The sequence below is a fragment of the Mycetomoellerius zeteki genome, unplaced genomic scaffold, assembly GCF_001594055.1.
Source record: "Mycetomoellerius zeteki isolate Tzet28-1 unplaced genomic scaffold, Tzet1.0 scaffold94, whole genome shotgun sequence".
Taxonomy (NCBI): domain Eukaryota; kingdom Metazoa; phylum Arthropoda; class Insecta; order Hymenoptera; family Formicidae; genus Mycetomoellerius; species Mycetomoellerius zeteki.
Window position 1 is genome coordinate 1,445,957 of NW_017257979.1, and position 17,699 is coordinate 1,463,655.

A 17,699-nucleotide genomic window follows, 5' to 3' on the forward strand; every position below is an offset into this window, starting at 1 on the left:
CGCCATAAAAACATCATAAAGATGTTTTTTAGAAAATATATACGTGTCTAAAAAATATCTAAAAGACACCGTAAAGACGTCTTCTAGACATTGCGTGTTGTCTGAGTTTATTCTCTGTGTCTCATAGACTCTACTAAAGCTTTCTATATCGCTTTTGCCAAACTTCCAATATATATCTATTTCATTTTAAGTACAACACTAGTTCAGTCACAAAGAATAGACCTTTTTACGTGTAATATGTTTTATTTTAATCTTTGTATTTCGCGCGCGTTGCCACCACGAACATTGACGCGACGCGGTCGATGAAAAGCACCGAGAAGCGCATGAAGGGACTGCGTCTCCGATCGACGCGACGCGGAGTACCCGGGGTAACGAGGAGACGGTTGCCTTGTGTATCACCGGTCTGCTGATCAGCTAAATTTAGAAGTCGTGGACGACGCGCGGACCTCGACCTTTCTCGGCCGTGTCGTCCTTCGTCATCGCGGGCCGCGTCGAACTCAAGGTGTCCGGCCGGAGCGATGGCGGGTTCGGAGACGTCGCGAGCCGAGATCAGAGAGAGACCCTCGGCTATCGTGCGCATCGCATATCATGTGCGTATAACGATAGCTTTTCAGATCGATTACAGCCACCTTTCCACACGGCGGTGTTTATTTAATAAATCGTCTTTCCCATTTTCATTATCGACTTGCGGACGTTTTAACGTTCGGAGTGTGATGTTGCGGAAAGTTACTATTCCCACTGACGGAGAATTTTCCGCGATTCGCCACAACACCACGGACATCGTCAATACTACGATATTAATCAAAGTATTATGTTAGTCACAACCTCCGAGTCTCGGAGACTCCGACCGCGAATTATTACAATTTCCGAGTTGACGTCACTGAGATCGTATGCGGAATAGCGTAATTTTAAAGTTCATTTATTATTCGAAACGTGAAAAGCTTTAGAAATATTTTATGTGATCGAGATATACCACGGAAGTTAAGTAAATCCAATGTTTGAACCGATCGGCGATCGCGAAAACTGCGAGATCGACGACGAATTGTCACAGCTATTTCAAGCTCGGATTAATCACGTGACTTATGTCTATTTCTACCAATATAGATTAACTTTACTCTCGGTTACTTTTTATATTTTTGTACATGAATATTTTTAAGCACCAGGATCCTCTTTGTGATCGAAAATAAGATTATTTCTCTTAATTGATTTATTCTTATAATTCCTACTTACAATTGTATATTTTTCTAATTCTGAGTAAAGTGTAAATTAAACTGAGACTAAAGTTAATTTCGGAGAAAATAAATATTAAAATGACTTTAAAATTTCTCTCTCTCTCTCTCTCTCTCTCTCGATTAATTTAATTTTTGCGATTACTGAAATAATACAATGAAAAATATTTGAAAAACTAGAATAATATATATATATATATACAAAATATATATTAAAATACACAACCATTAAGATAGGATTCTATTTTTAATCTTATAATACTATACATATATGATTTTATATGCGTAAAATCATAAATAAAATATAAAATCATTTAACTATATAAAATTATATATATGTATCTATTTTATATATAATTATATGTAAAATTTTATCTTAAAATCTGAAAAGAATTATAAACTGTTTCTGAGATAAAGACTTAACACAGAAATAGTCATCTAGTGTGATTCTTATACTCCAAGCAGCAAGAAAATAAATATTAGTCACAGTAGTTTTCTTTATCTAAATAGACAATTTACATTTAAAAAAACGTTTAACCGAAACATTGTTTACAGTATGTAAACACATTAAATAAATTTATTAAACCGTCGAAATATCTCGCATAAAAATAGTATTTTGAACTATAGTAAGAGAACATTTAATAGACGTTATAAATTTCTTATAAACGTTTTCATAAATTTATTAAATAGTTTAAGAAAAACGTATCAAATTTTAAACGTTTATTTATCAGTTTATATTACAGATTACAAACATTTACTTCTAACATTTATTAATTATATCTTGAATGTAACTGTGTCATTTGAATAATGATCGAGAATTTATACGTAGTTTTTTATTTTTCTATATTTTTTTAGAAAGAAATAAATCTCAAATATTAATAAATTGTAGAACAGTAACATATAATAAATAATCATAAATTTTAATTGGGATGTAAAAAACATCCCGGGTGATCGTTTATGTAAAAGAACTAGGTGACTATTCCAGAGTTAATTCTGTCTTTTCGCGTCGGGCAAAATCCGGACGCATGGAACATTGGTCCTTTCACACCTGCCGTTTGTCCCGCAGCAATTGAGCGTCATGTGCGGCACGCGCGATCCCACCGTGCCGAGCATCGCACCCGCGAATGCCGGCGACACGGACGTTCGTGGCATGATGTGCACACGTCGTCTGCTGGGCTTGCCGGTGTTCGTCACGGTGACTTCGACGTTCTGCGCCGCGTACAAAGCCGTGCGAGGTTCCCACGAGTCGATCGCGACGATACTGGGCCACGCAGAGAACGGGATGTGCGCGGGCCTGGCGTTCGTCAGCCCCGTTACCGGCAGCATCGCCAGTCTTCTGGAAACGCCGCTCAAGATCGTCGACAACGCGGTGTGCGTCGGACTGGACTTCGTGGAGGAGACGGTACCTTCCGTGAAGCTGCCACCCGACGAAATCTACGGGAACATGAAGGACAGCGTCAGGTGATGGCCTGACTACATTAGTAAAACTATACTGCATGTAAAAAGTTATATTAGGTATTTTAAATCATCTTAAGCCCCCATTTTACAATTTTGTAAACGTAGTTGCAAGTAGTTGTAGTTGTAAAGCCCATTCTACAATTGCGTAAGCGTATAGTTGTAAGTAGTTGTAATTGTAAGAATTAACCAATTACAGTCAAATATGAGGAGAATATTAAGCTTAAGGACTGATTGGTTAATTGTTACAACCATGCTTAGACAATTGCAGAATGAACTTTATATAAAAAAAACTTACGATGTGTGTTTATAACTAATGCTTACGCTGTAAGCATTGTTATAAACTGTCAGGGCTGTCAGTTAATTTTTTAAAGATAATACAATTGATAATTGTTTCCGATGCGTTTATTTTTTACGTTATAGGAGTATATTCACGTCAACATTAGAAACCCTCAAGCTTCTGTTTGGCGAACCGAAGGATCGAATAGAGGACTTGTCGATTACAAACGAGACCGCACAGGGAATCCGAAAAGTGTCTAGCTGAATGTTGAAGGCATGAAGAGACGTACGTGATTCGCACTCAGGCTCTCGTCGTGGTGTGCACTGTGATGTTTCAAGCCAGGATTCCGCACTGCGAGTTTATATTCACGCCGAAACAAGTCTCGAAACAAATATCTATTTCAGATACAGTCTGTAATTCGTGTAAGAATTCAGAATGGAATTTTATCTCGTATAAGTAGAATTCTGTCCTGAAATCAGGCGCGAATTATAAGTCGTCTAAAGCAGATTTTAGCTATAAAACATTCGCCGCGTTCAGAAGAAGTTATAGTGCTTAGTAATTAGCGCTTTGCGCAGATTAAATTATTCTTTTACATCTAGAAAAACAATCCTATCTTAGTGAAGAAAACTTTCAACAATTGCAAAATAAATGCATAATTCTGCTGAACGCGGTCATTGCAATATAAAAATATAGTTAATTGAACAACACATGATAACGCAATCTCGATGATAAATGACATAAGTGTGATAAAATGTAAAATGAATGGCTGCGTACAGCAGAGAAAACTGATCAGTGAGTGCTCAATGATTGTTTAATATGATTCATGCGGTTTTTGCCTTTATAATTTCTCTATTGGATTTAAGATCGGTATTCATATTATATATAATCAGTTCTTCTATTTATATACAAGACTGTCTTAAGTCCAGTTTTAAGATGTAAATCACCAATTAGAGCCCTATTAGCATTGCATATTAAAATATTACTTAAGATGGTCTTGAAATAAGAACGGATGAACATCAGTCTAAATATATAAACTAATCTTCAAAGAATCTTACAACAATTGCAAAGTTGCTTTTTCTGCTGAACGTAGCCAATGACAAATGAATGAGTCGTCCAGTTAAACGTTTGAATGCGAGATACCTTTGTACGATAGTTATTTTACGTTGTTATTTAAATAAATTTCGTTTTCGTTTTTATATCTCCCTTAGTTAGGCACAATTTACGTTGTAAAGTACAGCGTCGTGCTGTTTAACGTTGATTACTTAACACTCATTTTAAACAATTCGTAATTCGTAGCAGAATTCAGATTAAAATTGAGTGAGCTTATACTCGAATTTGAATTCAAGAGACAACGTGGCAGACAATCGATATATCGAATCGCGCAATGCGCGATTGCGAGACTCTTCGATCTCATCGATTGAGGGCGTCTTTCACCAACTCCGATTAAAGCTCGAGACACAATGCGAGGAAATAGCGATAGGAATAACACGATTTCAATCAATCAGAAACTGTATTCCGATTTCTGATAGGTTGAAATCACGTTATTCCTATCGCTATCGCTATTCCCTCGCATTGTGTCTTGGACTTAACGCCAATCGATGGTTAACTCGATCACCACGATTGCCAACGTGAGAACTAAACACAAAGAGGAAGAGAGAGAGGACGTTCTAATACGTTAAACTGCTGTTGGCACTACTGCGAGTTGATCGTTGATTAATTTAACCAAGAAGTCCTGATGAAAGAGGTCCTGAATCACCGACTTCTTCAGCTTGGCACAGGTCGATGATCACTGACGATCAATTCTAGCAAGACTACATTCCGAAATGTCCTCTCCGAGGAAGATTTTATTGTATATACTATAATATATGTTACATGCATTATACGGTTCAAGTAAAATTTTCCTCGGAGAGGACGTTTTAGAATATTGTGAATATCCCAAGTAAGCTTCGTCAAAAAGCAGAAAGTCGCGGAAGAAACGAAAATCGGGAACGAGAGGGGTAGCGGGATGAGTCAAAGGGCTGCACCTTCGATACATCGCTCGATTTATCGCACAGTCGTATAATCGCATGGCGTCGGTCCGCCATGTTATCACGCGTAACGTAGACGATTACCGCCAATTCTCTACCCGTGGTAGATACGGTCAACCGTGGTGAGATTAGGTAGGAATTAGGATTACGCACGCATAGCTTTACGCAAAGAGTAACGCAAGTAACGACTTATCGAGGCTAGCGAAAAAAAGCGGGCGTCATTGAACAGTGAACGGTGAAGAATCTTACGATCGCGTTGGATCGTACCTCGTCCTGATCGGCGACTCGAGGTGATGCTACCCTGATTACGTATCCCCCTCTCACTCGTCGCAATGTCTGACCATTACTGTTTTGTGTGTGCGAGCAACGAGGGTGTCTTCCTGGACGTCACGCCTGATAATCGAAGCACGTTCGGCGACCAGATCAAGACGTGTTTGTCCACTAAGGTAGGATCGGTAAATCAACAACGCTGCGCAAGACATCTTTTCCCCCCCGATTCGAGAAACTGTTCGCGTTATTCGACTCCTCGAATATTTGCGCGTATTTGAGATCGATCCTCGGAATCGTCCTATATCCCACATATGCTTCGTTCGCCTCTTTTAACGATATTTATCTACTTGCATCCAACGTTTGTGTCGACATTTTGAAATAGAAAATCCGTTCTATTCACGAAAAATGGGAAACACGGTAGAGGAACAAATCTATATAAATTGTTGCACACTTCCGTCCTGTAAAGCATCAAGTCGCGGGCGATTTTATCGAGAAACAGAAATGCTCGTTGGAATTTCGATATGCGAGGGATGATCGCGATCGAAAGATTTTCTTCGGGAAAATTGCTGCTTCGAGTTCAGGTTAGAATCATACCGGTTTATAGGTTAGATTCGGGCTTGAGATTCTGTGTCGAGACTCGTACTCGTGACCGCTGCGACGAACGTGTCAGTCGTCTTTTTTTTTCCCCGTGCAAATAATCGAGGAAATTGACGCCTACGGATCATTTTATTTTCAATTTAACGAAACGCGTTTCGCGCATGATTGACTTTGCGCGTGCATCGGGAAACGAAGCGTCGCGCCATCTGTGAGCGAAGCCCGTAATCTGCGCTCGTTGAAACAGGAAACAAAGGGGAAGAAAGAGAGGAAACGACGTTGTTACTACGCCGTAACAAATAGTTCCGAAATCCTGGTCGGAAGTCGGAATACCGCGAGGGATGGCGGGGTTGCAAGTGATGCGTGACAAGCCATATGACTTGCATGCAGTTTTGATTTTTTTTATTCGACAAGCCGAATAAGCGATATTTTCTTTGCAAAAAAAAAACGAGACAATGTGGAGCGTGTCTCGTCTAGTATCCATCTCGTATTTCGTTTTACCGACATTTTGCGGAACGTACGTGCGTAATGTGTATGCGTTATGTTTGCATGTATATAAAAATATATACACGGTGAATGATTGAAGTTTCTTTACTCAGTTTAGTCTCCTGGCTGACTCGCAATTCTGTATTTATATTTATTTATGTCACGTATTTTTGGAGAAATTTGATTAGACTCGAATATTTTTGGATAACTATACAACTGGATATTATTGTGTTGTGTTATTTTTATTGTATTCGCTTGGATTTTATTAAATCATTGTATCTGACTATATTGGTTTATTTGTTGATAAAAGTTTCGAACGTGTGTGTGTGTGTCTGTTTGTGTGCGTGCGTGCGTGTGTGTGTGTGTATGATTACAAAACAATTCAGTTTTTTGTTTTCTTTCATTCGTAACGAAAGAAAGATAATTTAAAATTAAGAATGATAATTGGCCAATTTCAGAATAATTGTCTCAAATTTATAACCTGTTCTGTTGTCTTAGAGTAACGAGAGCATCAATCTGTCGAACAAGATATGTTACAAATGCGCGTATGAATTAGATCAGTGCACTAAGTTTGTACAAAGGTATAAGAATTCGCACAAGGTGCCGGAGCCGAAAGTTCAAACGTCAATGCGATGTTGCTTCCTGTGCTACGAATTAGTGGAAAGTGACCGTATCTTCGACATTAGCAAGGATAAAAGCATATTTAATCCTTTACGGAAGATCCGCAGTGTTTTCAACGATGATGTAAGTTTGCATTTCTCCTTTTTATCGCAAGAAATTAATGTAACTACAATTATTTATATTTTAAGTATTCTGTTCTTGCAGGTTAACAAGAAAAACAATTCGTGGTTAATATGCCTAACATGTCGATATAACTTGGATGTTTTATACGACCTAAAAAGGATATATCAAGATTCATTCAACAATATAAAGGCTCTGATTAATGAAGAGATAAACTATTCAAATTATCCAAAGGTAATAACAAATTATTGCGAATTATAATGAATTATGTATACAGTCGGACAATAATGTCTGTTTCTATTTGTAGATTTAACTTTAGTTGTAGTTTAACTTATTTTTTATCTTTTTCTAGTTTTAAGAATTAGAAAAGATAAAGAGTAAATTAAACTCAGATTAAACTTTATCTATATTGATAGAAATAAACATAAAAGCCTCTTTTACTTAATCTCCAGTTAAACTAACAGTTAACTCGCTACAATGCCAACAATTATCTTATGTCCATTTCTATCAATGTAAATTAATCTCAATTTAACTTATTTCTTACCTTTTTTTAATTTTAACAATCAGAAGAAGATACTGAATAAGTTAAACCGAGATTAAAATTAATCTACACTGGTAGAAGTGGACATTAGAGAAAGAGGAGAGAAAATAGAGCGATAAATTAAATTGCTGTTGGCACTACTGCGAATTAATAGTCTGTTAGCTAATTAACCGAGATTGGTGAAAGAGTCCTTAACCCTAGTTATACATATTCTTTTTCTACTCTTGATATTCACACTTGGGTCCCTGGGACCCCATCCATATTTGTTACAACTTTCATAAAAATGGACACACTTCAATCAATTTTTTTTCCAATTGATGGAGGATTGATTGAGGAACAAGTCGATAATGTATAAAAGTTGGTAGAATTAAGGAGCTTCGAGATATATAGATTCAAAGTAAAAGAAAAGTTCAGTTTAGAAACACGAAAAAATCTTGATTTAGCAAATTGTACTGGAGGGTTTCTGGAACCCCCTAGGGTTAACATAATAAGGCTGATTTTTTTCCTCTTATGTTAGCTCTGCAACCTGCTATCATTGGCCATTTTTAACCTTGGTTCCTTCTCTACTCTATTGAAATAGCAGTTAAAAATGTTAAGACATGTTTGTGTTATCTGTAATAAAAAGAAAAATGCAATGAAATGTTTATTTTGAGATAAAAAATGGTTAATGATAACAGGCTGCAGGATTGCTAATATAAGAAAAAATAAGTCACTATTTTATTGTCCAATTATGTATATATTGTCATATTGTATTTTGTGTTGATTTGTTTATTTTTAATGGCATTTATATTAATATTTACAATTATACTTTTTTTATTGCAGGTACACACAGATGTTGTAAATCGCAAAACAACCATTACCACGTTTCCAGATATTACATTTTATGGTTCAATAAATTCCGATAGCGATAGTAACGAAGAGGACATGGCACGTGGTAAACAACACATTAAAGAACGTAAAGTGCGGAGTAATGTACAAACGAAACTGCGAAGCAACAAGTCGAAAGTCAGGAATTGCGACAAGTGTCATAATGCTGTTGCGAACGACATTGACATGTACAGATTTTATCACACGGGTCTAACGGTCTGCAAAAATTGTTGGATAACGATGGATCCGAGTATTACTAAGTCGCAGCGACGATCTCGCCAGATACAATTCAAGACAGAAATGAAATTATGCGCGGTTTTTTTGAAAGATGTACTGAGTCATGAATCACATAAAAAAGATAAAGAGAAAGATGAAACACAGATAGAGAAAGACAAAACATGCAAAACAGAGAAAGACGAAATACTCGAAACCGAAAGAGATGAGACACACGAGACGGAGAAAGACGAAACAGAGAAAGATGAAACACGTGAGACGGAGAAAGACGAGACACGCGAGACGGAGAAAAATGAGATACGCAATACGGAGAAAGATAAGACACATGAAATGGAAAAATATAAGGATGATAATGCATCGTCCGTTAATTCTCAGGAAGAAGCAAAATCTTCCGAAGAAAGTAGTTCTTTAAATATCTCACCTAAGATGAGGAATCACATAGTTAATGGTAAAGCAAGACGAGGTAGGAAACGGAAAATTGACGTAGTGAGATCGAGAAGTGATGTCGAACGTACACCATCGAAAGTGACAAGAGTCAGTAATGAACACACAGACACGAACGAGGAGAAATCGCCGAAAACGACGGTCGATGCAGAACAACAGCTCGGTACTCAGTCGATGAAAAAGCGAGGACGTAAAGGAATAGATAATAGGAGTTCGGATTCTGAAGGTTCCCAAAAGCAAAAAGCATCTGTTGATGCAGAGGAACAGTCCAATACTCAACAGACGAAAAAGCGGGGACGTAAAAGAATAGTAGATAATAGGAGTTCGGATTCTGACAGTCCTCAGAAGCGAAAAATGTCGGTTGATGCAGAGCAACAGTCTAGCACACATTTGACGAAAACGCGAGGACATAAAAGAATAATGGATAATAGGAGTTCGGATTCTGAAGGTTCTCAGAAACAAAAAGAGACAGATAAAATTAAATTAGATGAGAATGTAAATAATACAAAGAAAAAACAGAAAATTAAAGGAACAACCTCAAGCACGCGTTCTGATTCTAGCGATGAAATACCTATTGAAGAAAATATGAGTTTAAAAAGTAGGCTAAAAGTTATGAATTTGTCGGTAAAAGAAGAAAAAGAAAATACCCGCAGTAGAACAAGATCATCTTCTCTGTCCAGTACAGAAATGACATCGACGGAATTTAAAAGCCCGAAATCTCTGTTACAGTCAGAAGTTAAAACGGAGTACACTTGCGACAAATGTAACAAGAAATTTGACACCAAGCTGTCCAGTGCGAAACATAAATTGACACATCTTAAACAAGCTACGTTAAAACTGGAAAAGATATCTGTTACGAATGCTACGGTGAAACAAGAAACAGATCTCATTTCACAAAATGAGATTTCCGAAGAAGCAACGTCACTTTTCGATAGAATTACATCCGTCGATAAACGTACCGATGATCCATCGGAGGACGCACTTATCAATGTCAAAGACAATCCTGACGACGAGCTTTGCAGTTTAGCTAATACAAAAAATGCAAAAGAAAAAATGGAGGAAAAGAAAAGTGATGAAAGCGGTGACATGAACGATAAACCGGACGTAGCGACGAGCGAATTGCGCTTAAAAGAAGAATCGACAAATGATGAAAACATTGAAAAAACAATATCTGAAAAATGTGAAAATTCAGTCACGCTGGACGATACAGTAGTAGAGATAGGAGATGATGAAGGTAGACAGGGTAAAGATGTAAAGGATGAACATACGAAGGATGGGGATAAGACATCAAACAGAGATAGTGACAAATTTGAAGACAATGATGCACAGGAGGCTACTGTTACTATACTGAAAGATCATAAGAACATGGAGAATGACAATGAGAAGAAAGACAAAGATGCAGAAATAAAAAATGACACGGAAGTTCCTTCTACAGAAAAAGAAAATACTATTAGTGAATGTAATAATGATAAAAATGATGAGGAAGCAACGAGTGATAATGAAATAACTAGCTTATCAATTTTATCAAATCATAACATAACAAAGGATAACAAGGATCAAGACGAAAATTGCGAAAATAACTTAGAAAATAACCTCATAGATAATAGAGATGAAATAATAGAAGAACCAGAAATACAAAGCGATTTAATAGATGAGTCTTCGAAGATACATATAGAAGAGCCAGAAGAAAATCTTCCAGAAATTCTATCGACTGATGAAACAGAAACATTAAATGAAAAAAATGATTTAGATGACATAATAGCCATAAATGAAGAGATCGAGGAATTGCAAGAACAACAAAATAAATTCAATGAAAAAAATACAGAAGTTGAAATTATTGCAGATGATGAATCTAATAGTGTAAGAGATATGCCAGATCTTCTAAATAGCGAAACGCACGACCAAATGATGGAAGACGACATTGAAGATGTTACAATAAACAGCGATGACGACGAAACGAAATATAAAAAAAAGATGGAAGACACAATCCAAACAGATAAGAATAGGAAATTAGAAGAAGAGCTAAAGGAGCTCGAGGAGTTGGTAGACGAGAGTACTGCATTGAATAATAAGTACGAAGTACAGGAAGATTCAACTTACGTCCCGGATAATAACTCTGCGGATGCTGCAACCGAGATATTGAAGGAAGTATTTGAACTTGCTGCTGCTGAAGTTCAGCAGCGAGAAGAGATTATTACCACGAAGACTTTAGTAGAGGACGTCGGAATGGAAATGGAAACACTGGAGAACATATCACGTGAGATACGCAAGAGTGCCGATATGCCGTCTTTGGATCCGATTAGCGTCATGGACATAGACGATGATGGTATTATGTTGAACTAATTGTGCCTGTAGCAAACAATCACTACTGTACATTCTGTCCCGTTTTTATCCGAGAAATGTATCTTCGTCGTGTATGCATCTATTTGCAGCTACAAGGAGTTTAAATTGATTGAAAGAAAAAGAGTGTAAATCGTCGAATATCTATGGACGTATACTTTATCACAAACTTATTCTTCAGTATGCTGAAGTTTTCAAGGTAATTTGCACTTTATATTTCTTACATTAGATGAAAATCGGAGAGACTGCAACGATCGGGCGGTCTCCGGTCAAATTTGCAAAGCTTTCGTTACTATATTTTTAACTTATATCATTTAAGAACGTTAAGTATTAAATATAGGTATCACAATAGCATTGACTTCACACTATTTTTCAAATAACAGATTAGCTATATATAAAGCTGTGCTGTAGAATTTTTGCATTAAATGCAGAAAGGGTTAATTTGTTGTAAAATTAAGATGTAAAAGTAAGCTTGTGTTTGTAATAATATATGTAGATGATAAAATATATATATATTAAAACAATATAACTATATATATATATACACATATTAAGACCACAGGATAAATACAGAATAATATTATCAAGATGTTTGCACAATGATTTGTCAGAAATCTATGTAATTTGCATTTTGTTCACACGATATGTGTAACAAGTTTTTATTCATTTTTTAGTATAAGAAAACAATTGATTCATCATAGATAATAATCGTAAATGAATTAAAAATTTTTCGAATATAGAATTGTAAAAAGGTTTTGAGGAGCAAATGTCATATTGACTATTGATAATCGTTATATAATGAATACGTTTTGTGAAGTTTCGTTATAAATTGCAGAAATTGCCGAAGCGATAATAATTATTGGTAAGCTTTTTTAAAAAGCTATATTTTTTGTCATGCTCAATATCGATATGTCATAACATATAACTACATAATATAATTATTTTGGTCGGTATTCATAGATGGTTCTTATTTTAAGATCGTCTTAAGTAATGTTTTAATGCTAATATGGCTCTGTGGCCGATATTCATAGTCATTCTTATATTTGAGACTGTCTTAGATCTCACGAGTACGAGCATAACATAGCAAACAGCGTATCATAGACCAGCGTTGGTTTATCATGACAGTCCCATGTTCGATCCTGGTAGGAATCAAAATATTTATGCTCGCGTTTCTTCTCGGAAAAGGCCAGCAACCTCCTGAGAGTATCCTTGCCCACAGAAACACCTCTCGAAAAATCCGCCGTTTGGAACCGGCATTAAAACTGTAGATCCCATATGCTTGTGACAATTGAATAATCAGCGTGCGCACCACAAGCATATGAAAGGTGTAACACAGGCGTAATGTAAAAGGAAGAAGAGACTGTTTTAAGTACAGTCTTAACATGTCGTAAGCTAATCAGAGGGCTGTATTAGCATCTTAAGACATTACTTAAGACGGTCTTAAAATAAGTACGGACTGAATATCAGCCTTGTAAATTTTCTAAATTCTTATATCAGACAATGCGTTGTTTGCATTATATATTTTTAAATTGGAATTTTTTAAATATGAGTACACATACACACACACATACACACACACATATATATATGTTGTAAAATAGCTTTGAGAATGATATAATTTTGTGTGTAATATAAGTATAAGAAACTTATGAAAGAAATTACAAATAGGTATGTAAATTATAAAAAAGTAACATAATTACAATATAAAATTTAAAGTTATTACATTTTCCAATGCATATATGTATTCTAGGTATTTCATACTGATAGTAGATATTAAAGATATAGGACATTTATCTTTTAATTATATGAAGATAATCTCTACTAATTAATATTATGCTGTTGAAAATTAACAACAGATAATGTAGGAACATCATATTTTTTAATTTTTAAACGATTTTTATTAGTTTATTCAAGTAGTATATTTGCTTGATTATGAAAATAATTATTTATACGGCACGTATGATATATACATATGTAAAAGAATATATTACTTAACTGCGCACAAAAGCATCGCTAATACCTTTCTTTACATTTTTAATACATATATCATTAATATTAAAATTGAAAACAAAAGACAATAAAAAGACTACTGAAAGTTGCAAATAATGCGCATGGATTGTAAAACAATATTGCGTATTTATTATTATTGACGGCGCTGACTTTCAATTGCTTTCGTTGATCTTTTCATTGTTTTTTTTAATTTCGAGAGTACTTATTTTTATTTTATTAAAATTAAATTTGTAATTAAATTTTAATCTTTATCGTAATATTAAAATGCTATTTATAAAATACGTAAAGACGTTCGAACGTTTGATGTAATCGGCATTATATTATTTATTACAAAATAATCATATGTTAAATCGCTGAAAGCATATCGCGACTATGAGACGTCATCTCTAGTTTCCTTGATCAAACTCTTTTCTGAATCTTCTGAAATGTGCAGTGATAATATTACATTGACTTACTTATGATGTAAAGACGCGGTATTCAAGATGTTTAAGAATTGCAAGAGGCGAACTTTTGTAGAGATTTCATTTAAATTTTGATTACTAAATATCGTCCCTTACCGGCGTGTAGCTTCTTCTTTTCTTTTTCAGTCCAAAAAACGCTTCTACGATTTTTCCATTGACAAAGCACCGTTATTGCTTTCGGATCGGCGGTTCCGCACTGCTGCACAAGATGGATATATTGATCAATGATTTCTTGCCCTGTTAAAAAAAAACGAAGGCATTTTAGATGCGTCGCATATTACAGTTTACATGTCGAAGAAGTATATAACTAGCCTTTCGAAACTCCGGCAAGAACTCGCGCTTTATCAGCATCGTTGCATAAATCGAGTTTGTTATACATCTCAAAGGATTTTTCCAAATGAAAGGTTGCAATATCTAGCCTCCTCTAAAAAGAATACAGACTCGTTTTTACATTGTTAACTCTCCAAGAAAATATTCTATTAATGTTTTACGAACACTGATCAGGTAGCGCATATGTATATATTTAAGGTAGATATATTGGCCTGTATTCAGAACGCGTTTTTGTCGAAATGTGCGCTTTTATTTCTGAAATTCTAAGCAAGTTTGTATATGTAATATGAAATATATATGCTAAATACGCACTACCGTTATAAGTGCGTTCTGATGGGCCATTTTGTACAACATAAGAATTCAGGAAAATGTAATAATTTCTCACATAAGATATTCCTCGATAATCTTGTCATTTCTATCCCCTCCCCCTTTTTTGTGATCCAACATTTTATGATTCCATACCTTACTCAAAAAATGCTTGCCAGTGCAGTAGTGTGCCTGTGCCACTTTTCTCGTAAGTCCAGACTCTACTGCACTTACCATGAATAGACAGAGATGCTTCTCCGTGTTTACATCATCGTTCAATTCCTGCAAATATGAATCGCCTGTAAAAACTACGTTAAAAATTCGCGTTTTTTCGAAATTAAGATCGCATAATAAATGCGTGCATGCGCGATGGTAAAATATAGATCAAAAATTTTGAATTTTTTTATTTGCCGTTCTTCACATTCATCATTCTATCGTGACACATAACTTGTACGCAAGTGCCATCGCCATGTGCGCGTTGCATATTCCCTCCGGGTCCGAGATCCTCTTAACCATCGCCAGGAACTTGAAGAAGTTCCGGAAGGCGAGTTTCACATCGCCCGATCGCAACTGACTCATCCCCAGCTCGTATAAAACGTTCGCCATATATTCGTAATGTCCAGCTGCGGATGTGAGGCTGATTAATGATATTGTAGGACGAGATATCTTTTTTTTTATAATTTCAAGAAAACTATGAATTTTACTGAGAGACGAATTGATGTAGAGAAAATTGAATTTCACGATCTTCGAGAGAACGAACCCGAAATAACAGGATAACATTTTAACAAAATTATAAAATGATATAACTCAATAGACAAATATTTTACTATATATTTCTCTTTTTTTTTTTTTTTTTAAATAAACAGCTTACAGTCCGTTGCTCGAGCGAGAGCTTCAGTGTATGCTTTCACAGCGACGTCTGGTTGATCGCAGCCGACTTGTTGCGCGTGCATCAGTAATACTTTATACAGAAGCACGTTGCATTCTCGAAAGATGGTCTCTTCTTTTCGACCAGTTATCTTCGACGCATTCCATGACTTCTTCTGAGACGCTTCACGTGCGATATTTAAGTGATATAGCGATCCTGCCGTGTCTTGCACTGATTGCATCGAGCGAATGTAATTTTATTGATATTAATTTATAATACACTGACTTATAATGATCGGCTACGTTTAGTAAAAAAAATAACTTAATGAGCGCTTTACGTTGGATTATATTTTTAGATCTGAAATGAGAGAATTATTTTTATCGATATAAAGATACAATCCAATAATTATAATGTTCGAGTTGCTTTTTCTGCTTAACGTAGCTATAAATTTGTAATCTATTGCAAATATACCACGTCTGTAAATATTTTATTAATAATAAATGATCAATTGCATATTGAAACGATATAGTATGTAATTGCGGAAAAAAAAATACTGAAACGGTGTGGCTGTTTATGCAGAAAGTCAACAGGAAGTCGTGACTTGCCCGCCGGATCCGTTCGCTTGCTAATTTGCATGTATAATATATTTGCATAGTATAGTTTCGCTAACTTTGTTCGAACAGAAATCGGCCGTACAGGTAGCGTACGAAGATGCTCGTCTGCTGGCTGTTATCTTCTAATACAGCGTTCTCCAGAGCGCTACGATAAAGCCGCTCCGCCACCCACCACCATTCCCAAGTCATTGCTTGAAAGGATAGCGCCATATTCAGAAATTCTGCAGCCGTAGAAATATAGTCTCCTATCCAAAAAATTTTTAACCGTGATACTCGTGTACTCGTACTTTGTACATCGTGCTTCCGGATTAAATGTCAAAGTTCAATGATAGGAATTACCATACACGATTGTGGTACCTCAATTGTTATTGAGAACAATGGTTTCGCTCTTGTATTTCGCAAATGAACGCAACGTTAAAGATTCTATTTAGAAAGGTTTTGTTGAAGTATTTAAAAATTTAGCTGGATACAGATCTGAAAATAACTTTGTTCAATCGTCAAAATAATTATGTAGGCAAGCATGGCATGATGAGCAATGCTACAAAAAATTTTTATATTCTAGTAATTAACTTGAACATTTTCCAACAATATTATTTGTATTTATGTTTAAATTATTCAGAAAATTATTTCCAGAATTATGTCGTTTATTGTTTATTATCTTTACATCTGCATGTCTAGCTGAATTTTTTAATATTTCAACAAAATTGTTGTTTCCGTGTATACATCAATTTTCTTTCGCACCGGCATTTTTGGCTTGCTCGACAGTCATCAAGCCATCTCTTAGGCGCGACATCGCGTTCTTGTTCTTTTTTAAGCGCAGCTTCTCCCATATTAGAGTACCAGGACCAGCCTTCCTACGAATCTCCTCGTCGAGTTCGAATAATTCTTTCAAATATCGGATCGATTCCTCATAGTTGCCTTCTTCGAGCTCGTCAATGATCGCTTCGTGAGGTAGTAAATGGAATCTACTCGAAGATAGAATAAAAGGACGAGTTTGATGGAACATTTATATTTCATTTACAATTCGGATAAAACGAAGGAAAATTGAGGAAAGAAATAGAGGTAATTATTCAGCTCATCTTCGATTTCAATATTAATAAAATCATTCTTGTAATAATTGCTATTATAAATGCATTAATTATACTATTCGACGTGTTTGTATGTGAAACGAAAGAATCTGAAGGGAAAAAAAAAGAGTCGTTCTGAGAGAGAGAATGGACTTTTTATTCCAAAAAATAAAGCGACCTTCTCACTTCTGAAGGGGTTAATATCGGAAGCATCGCCTTCAGTTCGTCCTTAACCTTTCCCATCTCCCCCGATCGGGCTCCCGCGAGAGTTTTGATCGTTGTTGCTCCTGCGATCTCGGGATTGACTTTCGATAATTCTTCGGCAAACCCCTTTCGAATCTGTCTCACGAGCGTTTCTAAGTCACGTCTTTGCACGTCTTTGAGCCGGCCTTTCATCTCCCTCAGTCGCGTGATCGGGAACGAGGAATAGTCGGTTCTTAAGTTTCGCGGCTCGATTAGTGCCGCAATTTATTGCACGAGATAAATATCAACGTAAGCGATAAATATGCGTTATACAACGATGGAGTCAGTAATA

The 17,699-nt window shown here is 35.9% G+C and overlaps 3 protein-coding genes across 7 annotated transcripts; 2 read left to right on the forward strand and 1 right to left on the reverse strand.

Annotated features, from left to right (window-relative positions):
• Positions 1-97: 97 nt before the first annotated feature.
• LOC108730600 (uncharacterized) lies at positions 98-3,980 on the forward strand. Of its 2 annotated transcripts, none has more exons than XR_001936982.1 (3): positions 98-590; positions 2,296-2,744; positions 3,108-3,135. XR_001936982.1 is itself a non-coding variant. In XM_018460377.1 (3 exons), the coding sequence occupies exons 1-3, from the start codon at positions 519-521 to the stop codon at positions 3,226-3,228; spliced, it is 588 nt and encodes a 195-aa protein (XP_018315879.1). In that variant the 5' UTR covers positions 98-518; the 3' UTR covers positions 3,229-3,980. The 2 variants fall into 2 exon arrangements, 1 of the variants encoding a protein (XP_018315879.1); XM_018460377.1 differs by having other exon boundaries at positions 2,296-2,690; positions 3,108-3,980.
• A 1,044-nt stretch (positions 3,981-5,024) lies between these two features.
• LOC108730617 (interaptin) lies at positions 5,025-14,763 on the forward strand. 4 transcript variants are annotated; one of them, XR_001936984.1, is made up of 5 exons: positions 5,025-5,437; positions 6,840-7,085; positions 7,167-7,316; positions 8,446-11,707; positions 14,106-14,763. XR_001936984.1 is itself a non-coding variant. In XM_018460406.1 (5 exons), the coding sequence occupies exons 1-5, from the start codon at positions 5,324-5,326 to the stop codon at positions 11,509-11,511; spliced, it is 3,513 nt and encodes a 1,170-aa protein (XP_018315908.1). In that variant the 5' UTR covers positions 5,025-5,323; the 3' UTR covers positions 11,512-11,870. The 4 variants fall into 4 exon arrangements, 3 of the variants coding, with proteins under 3 accessions (XP_018315908.1, XP_018315906.1, XP_018315907.1); XM_018460406.1 differs by lacking the exon at positions 14,106-14,763 and having other exon boundaries at positions 8,446-8,890; positions 8,954-11,870; XM_018460404.1 differs by lacking the exon at positions 14,106-14,763 and having other exon boundaries at positions 8,446-11,870.
• Positions 13,812-17,576, reverse strand: LOC108730590 (uncharacterized). The gene is made up of 9 exons (XM_018460365.1): positions 17,343-17,576; positions 16,839-17,062; positions 16,154-16,342; positions 15,480-15,714; positions 15,048-15,369; positions 14,772-14,993; positions 14,292-14,403; positions 14,076-14,216; positions 13,812-13,938 (listed from the first exon to the last, which is right to left on the reverse strand). The coding sequence occupies exons 1-9, from the start codon at positions 17,558-17,560 to the stop codon at positions 13,889-13,891; spliced, it is 1,713 nt and encodes a 570-aa protein (XP_018315867.1). The 5' UTR covers positions 17,561-17,576; the 3' UTR covers positions 13,812-13,888.
• Positions 17,577-17,699: the final 123 nt, after the last annotated feature.

Bases quoted from the DNA above. Each gene is read 5' to 3' on its own strand.
- LOC108730617 (XM_018460404.1), top strand. From the start codon at position 5,324: ATGTCTGACCATTACTGTTTTGTGTGTGCGAGCAACGAGGGTGTCTTC. The intron at 7,086-7,166 runs GTAAGTTTGCAT...CTGTTCTTGCAG, and splicing joins GCAGTGTTTTCAACGATGAT to GTTAACAAGAAAAACAATTC. The intron at 7,317-8,445 runs GTAATAACAAAT...TTTTTATTGCAG, and splicing joins ACTATTCAAATTATCCAAAG to GTACACACAGATGTTGTAAA.
- LOC108730600 (XM_018460377.1), top strand. From the start codon at position 519: ATGGCGGGTTCGGAGACGTCGCGAGCCGAGATCAGAGAGAGACCCTCG. The intron at 591-2,295 runs GTGCGTATAACG...TTTGTCCCGCAG, and splicing joins TCGTGCGCATCGCATATCAT to CAATTGAGCGTCATGTGCGG. The intron at 2,691-3,107 runs GTGATGGCCTGA...TTTACGTTATAG, and splicing joins AACATGAAGGACAGCGTCAG to GAGTATATTCACGTCAACAT.
- LOC108730590 (XM_018460365.1), bottom strand. From the start codon at position 17,560: ATGAAAGGCCGGCTCAAAGACGTGCAAAGACGTGACTTAGAAACGCTC. The intron at 15,715-16,153 runs GTTAGCGAAACT...CGATGCAATCAG, and splicing joins CCGATTTCTGTTCGAACAAA to TGCAAGACACGGCAGGATCG. The intron at 13,939-14,075 runs GTAAGGGACGAT...TGCACATTTCAG, and splicing joins AAAGAAGAAGCTACACGCCG to AAGATTCAGAAAAGAGTTTG.